General features: G+C 52.7%; 1 protein-coding gene across 1 annotated transcript in view; it reads right to left on the bottom strand.

The window, feature by feature from the left end:
- Window positions 1-12,950, bottom strand: part of HIVEP3 (HIVEP zinc finger 3) — a 462,911-nt gene that overhangs the window by 54,459 nt on the left and 395,502 nt on the right. The window contains exon 5 of the mRNA XM_046010454.1: window positions 620-6,227. Coding sequence (XP_045866410.1) covers window positions 620-5,695 — 5,076 coding nt within the window. The 5' untranslated portion in view covers window positions 5,696-6,227. The remainder of the gene's footprint in view (window positions 1-619; window positions 6,228-12,950) is intronic.

Below are 12,950 nucleotides of genomic sequence, written 5' to 3'. Positions count from 1 at the left end.
CCTGCGACCTTGCTCAGGGCTGGGTGCTGCCACACAGCATAGATGGGTCAGGGTGTGAGCGATCTTGCCCCCTAGTAGCAACGAGGAACACTGCAGCCAAGCTCTGTTGGCTATCCTGTTCACAGGAGAGAAAGCAGGGGTATTTCAGGAGCTGCTGTTGTCATATTCTAGAAACTCGGGGAGTGGGAAGATTTTGAGTGCTACCAGAGAATGGAAATATGTGTGGAGAATAAGAAAATCAGAAGGCTAACAGGACCACGGAGGAACACGTGGAGTAGTGTAAAGTTTTGAAAATGTAGCAGGCTTTCCCACCAGCCAAGTTTTCCAACTCGGTCTCTTGGAGAACTTTTTCACCCTGGCTCCAACTGCGTCTTTGATTTGACAATAGTGGCAATGGGAAAACAGGACGACTTTAAAACTCATTTCATTGGAATGTATCTAGTCTGGCGATGGGAGAGACACACTGACAAACAAACCCAATAAATATGTTTCCTTATAAGGTGCCCAGCCACAGCTGACAGGGGGCAAACTCGCCCACTCACCCAGCTCTAGTTACGCAAATAGAATTTGAGGGGAACGTGCCTTTAAAAGCTCAGTAGAGCCTCTAAAGCTGACTTACCTCTGTCATGCGGGGCTTGCGGGAGCTGGATGGCACAAGCCTTCCTGTCTCAGGATGCGGAGCTGTGGCCATGGTGTATGTTTCTTTGCTCACCTTCTGCTTAGACCTCAGGAGGGACAAAGCAGCTTTAGTGGAAACCCCCGGAAGGTTGGGGTTGTACAAACTTATGCACCAACCAGCGTAAACAGAGGACCTCCTATCTGCATGCTGGATGTGATTTGGCTTAATGTAGTTTAAATAGCACCAACTGACATTAGTGGTCGTGTGGAGGCTGGGGGACTGCAGTACCTTCTTTGAGTCCGTACCTTCTTGTGACTTGGCTGGCCTGGGGGACGTTTCTGACAGAGGCAGCGAGCTGGAAGGTGCCAGTGGAGGGAGGTCAGGTTGTTCCTTGGAATCTTCTTTCTTCACACTCAGTGGGGACAGCCCTCTTCGGTGAGGCTTACTGGATGGTTGGGTGTATTCCTTCAATGCCTCTGAGCCTGGGGCCGTTGCATGGGGCAATGAGGAGTGTGGAAGGGAAGTCATTTCCTTTGGGTCAAAAGGATCTGAGGATAGACTGGATGCTGTTTCTAGCTCCCTCCTGCCCTGGCCCTGGCTGCCCAGGTGGGATTTCTCTGGCCTCTTGCTGTCCTCCGTGCTGGTCAGCACCACGCTGCATGGTTTTACCAGTTCAAGTGTTTCATCCGCCTTGGAAGCCTCCTCTTCCTTCACCCTTTTTTGCTGCTGGGTTTCCATGGTAAGTTCCAGGCTGCCAGCCGGTGAAAGGACGCGTTTGCTCCCCCCGACTGTGGAAGAACTCCCCTCCAAGGTCACGACAGTCTCTGATGACAGGGAAGTGCCTTTTCTTTCTGGTAACGTCACAGGCACTCTCAAGTATGGAGTCGGGAAGCCTCTGCTCTGCTCTTCACTTCCCCCAGCCGAGCCAGGCCTGACCTCGTACACCTCTGTCCCACACACCGTCGTCCCTTTGCATGGGGGTTCCTCACACTTGGGAAGAGTCGCAGTTGTTGAGCTGCCTTGGGACTGGGTGACCAGGAGCTGGGAGAGGGTGGTGTACATGACACTCCCATAGGACGGCATGTTGGTCTGAATGCGGACGGGCACAACCAGGGACACTGTGGTGTCGGGACAGGCCGGCAGGGTAGGCGGAGGGGCTGATGTGGGTGCTGAGCAGCTGGCTGGGGGATCCCTGGGGGGCAGCTGGACATCATTGCCATACTCTGTGCTGGGGGAAAGACCCGTGCTTCCTGTTGCCAGAGGGGCCGGGCTGGTTTTGATCTGGGGCAGATGGCTTTCCACATCCCCAGGGAGTGGAAGCGAGAACTGGGATTGCAGAGGCAGGAAGAATCCAGAAGAGAGAGCTGATGAGGTTGGATAGGGCATGGGGAGAAACGAAGGGGGCTGCCGGAAGGGGATGCTGGCTGGGTGAGGCAGGAGCTGGGGGAGGGGGAGCTGGCCTGGGTGCAGAACGGTAGGCTGGAGAGGAAGTGGCGGGGCTTGAAATAAGGAGGGAGGAAGAGGGGGCATAGAGTATGGTGTGGAGAGGAGGCTGGACATGGCCTGGGTGGAGAAGAACTCTGAAGACTGTCCCGGCTCATGCTGTAAGAGGTGCTGGAAGGAGAAAAGGGAGACGGGCGGGGGCAGGTACGGCTTCTCATGCAGGGGCAGCTGGGCAATGGGGTGGTGGAACACCTGCAGGGCTTCTGTGTAGGGTGGAGTGGACCCCAGCGGGGGTCTGTCCTGCACCTGGCTCTTGCCTCCTGGGTGCCCGCTGTGTGAGGTGGCTGCTGAGGAACTCTGGAGCAATGAGCTTTTGGTGGAAGGTTTACTGCATGAGGGCTTTGGTTCCTCACTCTCCTGTCTCCCCTTGGGGGTGGCCTCTAGCTCGGTGTCTGGAGGCCTGCTCAGAGAGGCCTGTCTCACCAAAAAGCATTTCCTTCTCTCTGGCGGGGCCGGCGGGACCACAGGGGCTGTGGGGGCTGCGGGGGCAAGCACAGAGGGTCCTGTTAAGGACAAGCTGCCATAGTCGAATGATTTGCTGCGTGTCTCAGTCATATGAGCAGAATGGGAGATGTTGGGGCTCTGCTCTGAGGCTGACCTCCGCATCTCTCGGGCGTGTGGGTGGTGGCTGGGGACAGTCAGCATGTGGGTGCCCAAGGGTTTGGGGCGTGGGTCGGATAAGAGCCCAGGGGCCTCAGCTTTTCCGTGGTCATCCCTCTCGAAGGAGGCGGAGCGACTTGACCCGCTCAGGGAGACACTGCTCTCCTGGCTGGGACTGCGAGACAGGGGTGCGGACGACTCAAAGCTGGACTCCCCCGATGACTGGGCCATCTCTGCCAGGCGTAGCCTCTTTTTCTTGGGTGGCAGCTTCTCAGCTGGGAGCTGGGCAAGCGTCTGGCTGCGCTGGGGCCACTGGAATTCCTCTGTCTTCTCGGGTTCCTTAGGGGGAGGCTCAGGCTCCGTGTCTGGCCGGTCGGGCTCCTCAGTCACCAGGATCTCGGGGACCAGAATGTTGGGCTGGCGGACCAGCCTGGGCTGCAGGGAGTGGGCTGAGCGTCCGTGCGGGGCAGGGGGAGGGGAGGAGAACGGGACCAGGGGCTTGTCTTCCCCTTCCAAGCCGCTGGGCTGCTCCAGAGAGTCGGACTTCTCGAAGGAGCTGGTGTGCTGGATGACAGAGATTTCTTTGGATGTTGTTCTCCTCTCCTTCCCTGACTCTAGACCAGACCCTGGCTTGGGAGTCCTTGGCTGGAAGCCCGTGGGTCCCTCCAGGGAGGGCACTGACTTACTCGGCTCTGCTGGTGACTTGGTGGACTCCAGGGGAATGTTCCGAGAAGCATCCAATGGGCCGGAGCCGCCGAACTGACTTTTCGTCGACTCAAAGGCAGGTGGCTCTTCCTCATCCCCAAGGCTCTTCTCTTTCCTCCTCTTCCTCAGTGGAGTGAGTTCCAAGGTAGTCCCCAGTTTGTAATGCATCATCTGGGACCAGGGCTCGTGCTCGGCCTGGCTCTTTTCCACCTCCGGGGATGCGTGAGCACCACCTGCAGAGACAGGCTTTGAGATCTGAAGCTCTGAGCAGTAGTACTTCCGATGGGCTTCGTAGTTGTCCCTCTTCTTGTACCGAGCACCACATATGTTACATTCATAGGTCACCCCTTTTGTTTTCAAACCCTTCTTTGTCTTTTTGGTGAGTTCGCTTTCCTTGGCTTCTGGCTCGTCTGTGGGCTTGGAGGCCGTGTCTTTGCTACTGGGCCCCGCCTCCTCTGAACTGTACTCTCCTCCCAAAGGTAGTTCGATGGCCGGCTGGCGCTTGAGCATCCGGGGGTGGGAGGTAAACACGTGACTGCTGCGGCTCAGGGCTTCGGAGTCGGCGACGTGGTCGTCGAAGGAGTAGCTACCTCGGAAGGTGTGATGGGGAGTGCTGAGGGTGCAGGTGGTAGAAGGCATTGAATGGCTTCTCAGCAGAGGCACAGGGGGGGTGGTGCTGGGCGGGTGCTGGAGGCTCAGCAGTGACTGTTCCGGCTTGGTGGCTTTCTCGCCGTGGGACGACAGGGGCTCCCGGTAGAGGCTGGATTTGGGTGACTCCATGCTGCTGCGCCTGGACAGCGAGCTCCTCCTCGGCTTCACGCTGTCGATCTCGCTGGTGTCCACCACGGCCTCGTTGATGGTGATGAGCTTGGTGATGTGCTCGATGACCTGCGTCCGGGGCACAGACAAAGGCACCAGGCTGGGCTTGTCTTCAGTGGCCAGGGGCAGGAGGGGCTGGGTGGAGGTGGCCGTCAGCATGGCGGTCCGCTGCCCGATCCGCCCGCACTTGCCCAAGATGATCTCGGCGTAGGACCTGGCGTTGGTGTTTGGGGGGCTGACCTGCTGCTCAGCACTCTCGGAGCGGGAAAAATACCCAGATTCTGTACTCCCTTTGCTGCCTGGGCTCAGAAACGCCTGCTCATCCATCACCTTCTTCCTCTCACTCAAGCGGAGGGCCAGCTTCTGCTTTATGGTGTGGGTGTCTTCAGATTTCTGGCTCAGGGGGTGTTCCGATGAGGGCTCCGTGAATGGAGCAGGGTCCTCAAGCGACGGGGCTGAGCTGGACTGGGACAGGGAACAGCGCTCGTGGCTGGAGCCCTGGCTCCCAGAGCTATACAGACCACTGGACAGAAGGGGGTGCTTAGGCCTGGGGGAGAGCTCTGCAGGGTGGGCGGATGCGCTGCCTGTTTCCTCCTCTGAATCTGTGCTTTCCCCCTCAGTGGGCTCCTCGAACTCCTCCCCAGGGACCCTCTCCATCTCCAGCCCTGGGGGGTACATCTCGCCACCCACTCCTGAGGCCAGGCCAGCTTTGATGCGGTGGGCATGGGACTTCCTGTGCTTGTACAGGTTACTCTTGGTCTTGAACGAGAAGCCGCAGGGGCCGCAGGGGTAGGGTCTCTCGCCGGTGTGCGAGCGGATATGTTTCTGGAGCACACTGGGCTTGGCGCAGGGCCGGCTGCAGTACTGACATATGTACTTGCCTGGCTTCTGGGGTTTCCTCTCCTTCTTGTGTGCCTCTTCTGGGGGCTTCAAGGACACCTGGGAGGGACGGGGCACAAAGACTTTGGGGAGCCCAGGCAGGTCCTCAGGAGGGATGATGGAAGCGTGGGAAGGGAGGAGCTGGCCTGGTGGATGAAGCCCAGGGGTCACAAAAGAGCTTGAAGGTCCAGGTCTCATGGGGTCGACCAGCTGCCACGTGGACCCCTCTAGGAGATGCTCCGGTTTGCCAGGCGACATGAATGCTGGTGTCAGAGGGTGCTGCGGAAGCTGCGAGATGGGGATGGAGGTGTCAATGGAGGACCTCTTGGGGGGCTTCTGCTGCTGGCCTGTTTTCTCCTGAGAGCCTTCCCTAAGAACTGACGGGGGGCCCGAGAAGGGCTGTGGGGCTAGGAGCTCCTGGAGGGGGCCCTCTTGGGGGACAGCCGTGCTGCTGCCTGGGTATGGGGTGCCGGACGAAACACTGGCCTGCACGGCCTCTCCTTTGGTCAGCCGCTTCCGGGGACTTCCCTCAGCCTTCTTGGTGCCCTTGACACTTTGTTCAGGATCCATGACCTCCCCAGAGACTTCAGATGCTATTCAGGGAGGGCTGGGATAGGCTGCATTTATGAATAATCCAAGTGTCCCAAGGAGGCGTCTGGCTTTGGCCACATTGGTCAAGAGCTGCGGAAGCCAAACCCAAGATGGGCTTTGGGAGTTTTTTGCAAGTGTCACTGGCTGCGAGTGGACTCGGAGCAGGTCATCGGGGCCCAAACTATTCACATGGGTGAGGCATGGCCCTCTACTTTGAAGACAGAAAATGCGCCAGCACTTTCTGCTTGAATGTCTGTTGTGGAAACGTCATGAAGGATGTCAATGTTGCCATCATACTGTTTCAGTTGGCAGTGGCAAGTGGCCACCCACAAGTCCCCTGTGTGCTATGCGACTGGTCGGAGGCTAGAGACATCTGCAGGCACGTCTCACTCATCCCTCGTCCCGGCACTGGAGAAGCCACGTTGGCTGCCTCGGGCAGCTCGGTCCAGCCCCTTCTCCCCTGGGGTCCCGTGTTGGAGATCCGCAGCCACAGAGGGGAAGTCACGCTCTTCTAGTGATGAAAGCACACATACAGAAATACACATACACACAAGAGAAGGGAGAGTTACTGCAACGTGTCCACAACCCGTGCAGCATGGACTCTGTGAGACACAGTGATATCCCTAGAAGATTAACCGGAGAGACTCGACCAGAAGTCATAGCCCTCGCCTCTGCATCTGAGCATGGCCCAAACCTCCCTCACCTGCATTCACAGAGGCGTTGGGTGACCTGAATGCCACCGGCAGTTCTGAGGACTGTGGCTATGTGGGGTGGTAGGAGCGGGAGGTGGGGGAGCACAAGCTCTGGGAATGGCAGGGAAGTCAGGGATGGGAGGCCTAGGCTCTTCTCTGAAGCAGGTTCAGCTCCCAAAGCCTCTGTTGCCCAATCTATACAATGGGATAACATCAAGTCCTGCCTCAGTTGCATCTCGGGGCTGCAATGGAGTCCAACATGATAACGGATATGGATGCCACTGGGCAAATACGGGCTGATCCTACAGCTGGTAGAGGAGGAGGTGCTGGGGTGATTCAGGGATGAGCTTTCCCATATAATCCCCGAATCTGAGAACGGATTATTCTCAGGTTAGTATTATTCCTTCTCTGGCCCTGGGCTCTGAAGGTATCCACAAGGAGCACCATTCCTGATTTTATTGCCCTTGCTAACCCAAGCCCGTGTTTCATGGAAAAGCTAAAACCCACTGCCTCAGCCCATGCAAACCCACAGTCTAAAACAGCCATGGCTACTTTGCCAAACAACAGCTGGGAGGGTCATTCTGGCAGGTTCCTCCAACTTTTCCTACCAACCAAAGGGGAGAGGGGGCATGGGGTCCATCACCAGGCTCTGGCAGCCAGAAAGGGAGACATAGCTGAGTTCTTTGCATGAAGCTAAGTTTTGCTCGCAAAGAACTTTTTCCTGTGCTACTTTAGACAGGGGCAGTGACGGGCGCACGAGGTCACCTACACCTTCAAATGACAGCCCTCCAGCAAAGGCAGTGACTGACTTTTGTCAACAGAAGGTCATAACTCAGCAAAGCCTCTTCATTGAGCAATTCAAAGGCCTCCTCTAACTCGGGCAGAGAAGGCATCCTCACGAAGCAGGCTGAGTGTACGGAAGGCCGAGGAATCTCATTTCTCATATTACTCTCAGTAGGATGGTCACATAAAATGGCATCATCCAAAGTGGGGCACTTTTGAGAGTGAAAGAGGCACGACTAGTAATTATGGAGGAACAACAGGACAAAATCAGTGTTGTCCCAGGCAAGCTGGAATGAATGGTCTCTTTACAATCCATAGTTACCCTGTGACCTCAGGCAGGCCCAAGTGCTATCTCTGGGTGTCTGGTACAAATTTTTATCTCTGCTCTGGGGACTGAAATTACACCAGGGCCTCCTAATGGAATTGTAGAGATTGGGTGTCTAGTCTAACCCCCTCACTCGACAGATGAGGAGGCTGAGGCTAGAGGGATGATGTGATTTTCCCTAAAACTTGCACAGCGATGGTGGTGGGATCAGAACCCCCTGTGCCTCCTGATACCCGGCCAGGGCCCGTCCCCTGCCTCAATGAATAAATGTCCTCTATGACTTCTAGAGAACTTAGTGGGCATCCGTCTATGTCTCCATGCATTATGAGAACACTGGCTTGGCCCCAAGGGGCATGGCTGTGGCTAGAGCTCCTGAAGGTGTCTAGAAGGTTAACAGCCAAAGAGGCCTTTCAAGCTATATTCTACACTCGTTGCAGCTACTGGACAGGAGAAGTGGGGGGCACAGCTAGCGTTGAGGAGGTCATGATGATGGCATTACCCCAGGCCTAGCTTATCTAAGCTAAGGTAGGACAAAGCAGAGGCAGTGCAGGGACAGAACTATTCTCTGGGGTGGTCTGGAACGCCTGGTAGGGCCCTTGGGTGCTGTGTATGGATAGTAAACATTTTACTATACTTACTATTTCCACTGACCCTTTGAAGCAAGGGTCTCAAAGCACCCTCAGAATACTAGCTAGTGGTAAGCTTTGCTTCTTCTTATGGATGGATGGTACCCTGCAGCATGACGGATCTGAGTGGGGCTCTGTTGGCCAAGGAGGACCCTACATTGTTGAGTCCTGCGGTTGTCTCTTCACCCAGCCATGGGCTCTCCAGAGGCCAGGTAGGAGGGGTGGGGTAGTGAGGAAGACAGTCAGGTAACTGTTGGGTCATCACATGACTCGCTGGGTAGCACCATGTGCCAAAGGTCAGCTTCAGGCCTCCACCTACAAGCGGGGCCGTCCTGGCTCGACCCCCTGAAGGAGGAGCAACCAGGACACATCCACACTGTGGAGTCAACGAGGCCTGTGAACCAGAAGGTCTGCTCCTTTTTTCTACAGGGAAGGCTCCTGAGCGATGGTGAGCCATGACCAGCCCAGGACCACACTCCTCCTCAGACTCCTGGGACAGGGCTCTCCACTACGCTGTCTATACCTCATGATGGGTCTGAGGTTCTTAATACAAGAGGCAGGTGGAACTGAGGGTGCAGGCACAGGGAAAACCTATGAGAACTCAAAAGGCCTCTCAGCCTTGGAGTGGATTGCAATTCAGACCGGCATTAATGCTTTCTAACTTTTTAGCTCCTTTAGAAGGATGATTTCTAATCACCGTGACCAAGTGACACCAAGAAAATGGATTTTTTTCCTACTGTCTGTGCTTCTGAGGGTATGTGTAAAATGTTACTATAAACTTGATGTAACAGAGGAAAAAGCTGCTTCTCCAGAGAATTGGTAAGGGCACCTGTAAAAGTCACCAGTGACATGAGGTCAGAGGTAGAGGCTTTCCTGACAGAGCCTGGGAGCTGGGCCAACAGGGATGGACAGAGGGAGGATGGACATTGTCTGCTGATGGTGGCAGAATGTCCCTGGGACCCATGTTGTCTGGCACCCAGACCACAGCCCTCAGAGAGCTCTGGCTTTGAAACCAGCTTAGAACCACAAGGAGAACCTGAGCTTCAAGAGCCAGTTGGATAACGTATCAGACCACCTGGCTTCTACTTCTAGAAACTTTGTAGGTCTAGCTGTCAGGACAGCCCAGCAGGGAAGAGGTTAGGGTGCTGAGGCTGGAGACTCACAAAGCATACTCATGTGAGCATAACCACAGGATCAGTTCCTAGAAGGGGAACTACTTGGCTAAAGGGAATGTACCTGGAAACTTTTGATGGGCCCTGACAAATCGCTTTCCAAAAAGCACAAGTTCACGCACCCACCAGTTGCATTCGAGGACTGTTTCTCCATACTCCTTCCTATCGAGAATAAAACCAGTCTCTTCAATATTTACTAACAGAAGATATAAAATGGCTGTATTCATTTCCTCCTACTACTGCCACAAACTGTCACAGACAGTGGCTTCAAATAACACAACTTCTCATGGGACAGTTCTAGAGGTCAGAAGTCCAAAATGGGTCTCATGAGAGCTAAAATCAAGGTAGGGCTAGGTTCCCAACCTCCTTCTTTCTGGAGACTCAAGGGAGCAATCTATTTTCTTGTCTCTTCTCACTTCTGGAGGCTGCCTTCTTCCTTAGCACGTGGCGCCTTTCATCTTTAAAACCAGCCAGTAACGGCCAGCCATATCCTTCTCATGTTGGATCATGAACCCTGACTGCCCTGCCCCCCTTTCCACTTGTAAGAACTGTTGTAATGACACTGGGCCCAGCTGGATAACCCAGGATCATCTCCTACCTGCAGATTCTTAATGACATATGCAGAATTCATTTTGCCACGAAAGGCAACATATTCACAGGCTCCAGGGATTAAGATGCATGACTTCTTGGGCAATCATTATTCTGCCTACCACAGTAATATCTTGTTTGTCTTGAATCACTGTTTCTTAATCTCCAGTGAGGCTTAGAACTCTGCACAAACTTATTAACCCATTATTTCATCCAGCGAGTTATTTTTCCTATCCTTTGTGTTTCTAATAATTTATGTTTTTCTTATTGTTTTACATAAACTCTTTTGATATTGGGCATATTAATCATTTTTGTATGAACTGCAAACATTTTTATTTATCAGTAGTCTTTTTTTTAATTATTATTTTTTATTATGTTAGTCACCGTACAACACTTCATTAGTTTTTGATGCAGTATTCCAAGATTCATTGCTTACATATAACACTCAGGGCTCCATGCAATATGTACCCTCCTTAATATACCCAGGAGTCTTTAATTTTTCTGAATAAGAAAATTTTGTTTTTGCGTGGTCAAATGTATCATCGATCTTTCCTTTTTGGACTTTGAGATTTCATGTCCAAGATGATTTTCTAGAATGTCACCCAATTTCTTTTAGTTCCCTTATGAATTAATATTTTTCCTCCTCCCTCTGCTCTTCGACCTCTTTATTCTGCCATTCTTCCCTCCCTCCATCCTTCCCTCTCTTACTTCTTTCCTTTCCATTGAGTCTCGTCTCCATTTGACATTTATTTTTGGGTAAGGAATGAAGTAGGGATAAAGCTTAATTTTTCCCCATACGGATATCTAGTGTTCCTGGCATCATTATTGAAGAGTCCACCCCATGCTTCCAAAATGCCCCGGGACATTTTCTGAAAGCACAGGTTCTAGCCCCATTTCAGATCCACCAAAAAAGAACCTCTTGGGAAAGGACCCCAGAATCCATATTTTTTACAAATTTCTCCACATAAATCTAATATTTACATTTCTGTTCTACAGCCTGGTATTTGGGAAAAACTGATGAAACTCCTCTAAGTGCCTCCTGTAAGGAATCACCTTCCTCCAGGTTCCCAACCTTCTCCACTCCACCCCACCATTCACTGTGCAAAGAATAATCTCTTCAATCGTCAACCTCACCCAGCTTCTCCCTCTGCCAAGAATGTCCAATAGCTCCCCACTGCAGGGAGATGCAGCCAATGGCATTTCAGCTCCCATAACAGGCCCCACCTAGCCTTCCCAGCCTCCTCTCTCCACCCTACACTTTCCCTGTGCATACCCCCTAACTGGCATGCTCTTGACCTCTCTGTGTTTACACACTGCTGTTGCCAAGGGAACAAGCAGAGAAAGGAATCTGAACACTAATCCCACAGAGGAGTTAGGGAATGCAGGCAGAAGCTGTGTTTGAGCCGGGCCCTGAGAGATGGGGAAAATGCTAATGGTTAGATTTGGAAAGAAGGGATTCTAGTCTAGGTGGGAGGTACAACACATGCAGAGCACAGGAGGCTGGAATGTGGCTACTGGGAATGTTGAGTTTGTGGCCTCTACCCTAGCCAAGGCTTTGGGGCTCCTGAGCCCAGAGTCTGGGCAAGGATCCTACACTGTGCTGGGGTGAGTTCAGGGCATAGACAGGAGCTTCCACACATTCCCTCCTAGGCCCTAGAATAACAAAACAAAACAAATGCCCCAAACTGTGAAGGCCCAGTTGTGCTACACATCTAACGGAGCTGGGGTTAGCACTGGCCATTGGAAAGCAGGTGGAAGGCACAGTCTGTCCCATGGGGTGGCCAGAGGCAGATTGCTGGCTGGATAAAGTTTTCAGGGCAACCAGACCCACACAGGCTCTGGCCTAGACTCACTCACGGAAAATAGGCACCCCCAGGCTCTGATGGGTTACCTATGTTGGGATGAAGTTTTCCACTAATCCGGTAACAGGTCCAATAAGGGTGCTTCCTTAAGAAGCCTAAGATGTTGGGCCTGTGGCTTAACCAGTTCATTAGCATCTTTCCAGCAAACCTGTGTCTCCCGGGACTGGACAGGGACTGGCTTTATTTATCTTCATATTTCCAGTGCCTGGCACTGGATCCAGTATTGAGGAAAATATTGAACATATTTTCAAAATTTCAAAAAATTGAACATATTTTCAAAATACTTAAAGGAGCATCCACCATGTCCCCAAACCATACTAAAGATTAACATATCGATCCCCACCCAGGTCCTCTTTCGGCAGATGAGAGGACCAAGACTCAGTGAAGTGACGCCAATTGCTTCAGATGACACAAGAAAAGGCAGAGGTAGGACTGAACCCCAAGAGTAGGCTGCCACCTAGCAAAACCCTCAAGAATGCTGACCTTGATCACAAAGGCTCAGATAGATCTCCTCTTCCTTTTCAGTACCCCAGATCCTCCAGGAAGTCTTCTTGATTAATTATAGCCACCCCCATTTTTATCAAATTCTCCTCCCCATGTGTAAAATCACTCTTCATGACTCCGCTAAACTCAGGGCTAAGTTTCTTGATAAATGCTTCCTAACCACAGTGAGTAGTCGATTATTCACTGTCTGAAAGTTTCCCAAATCATTTCCCTTGGATGACTGTGGTCTCTGCATTTCTAGTTTTCCTTCTCCTCCTCCCTAACCCCAAGACCCAGACAGGACTTGAAATTTCTGCACACTGGTCAAAAAGTAAAGTCTCTTCATAACAAAGAGGAACCTAGGCAACCCTGGGTGAGTTACACCAGGCTTGTGTTTGTTCTCCTGTTAGAAAGCCCAGGGACCAAGGTGGAATTGACATTACAGGGCGGACAAGGTCTCTAGCAACATCCCCGAGGAAAGCAGGAACATTCTTCACAGTCAAGACCAAGAAATAATGTGGACAGAACTTCACTCTGTCAGACCCGTGGAAGCCCAGACTTAGTCCTGGGTATATGTAGTTGTGACAACTCAGGGAAGGAAAGTCCTGACCTATGTTCCATGTCTAGAGGGACAATTGAGCTCTTAACATATGTTGGGGTTATTCCTAGTATTCTATACAACAGCTCTATCAGGCTGGCGCTA

This window comes from Meles meles, chromosome 1 (genome assembly GCF_922984935.1).
Source record: "Meles meles chromosome 1, mMelMel3.1 paternal haplotype, whole genome shotgun sequence".
Lineage (NCBI taxonomy): Eukaryota > Metazoa > Chordata > Mammalia > Carnivora > Mustelidae > Meles > Meles meles.
Note: the sequence above shows the minus strand (reverse complement) of the source record. Positions and strands in the feature narration are given on the sequence as shown.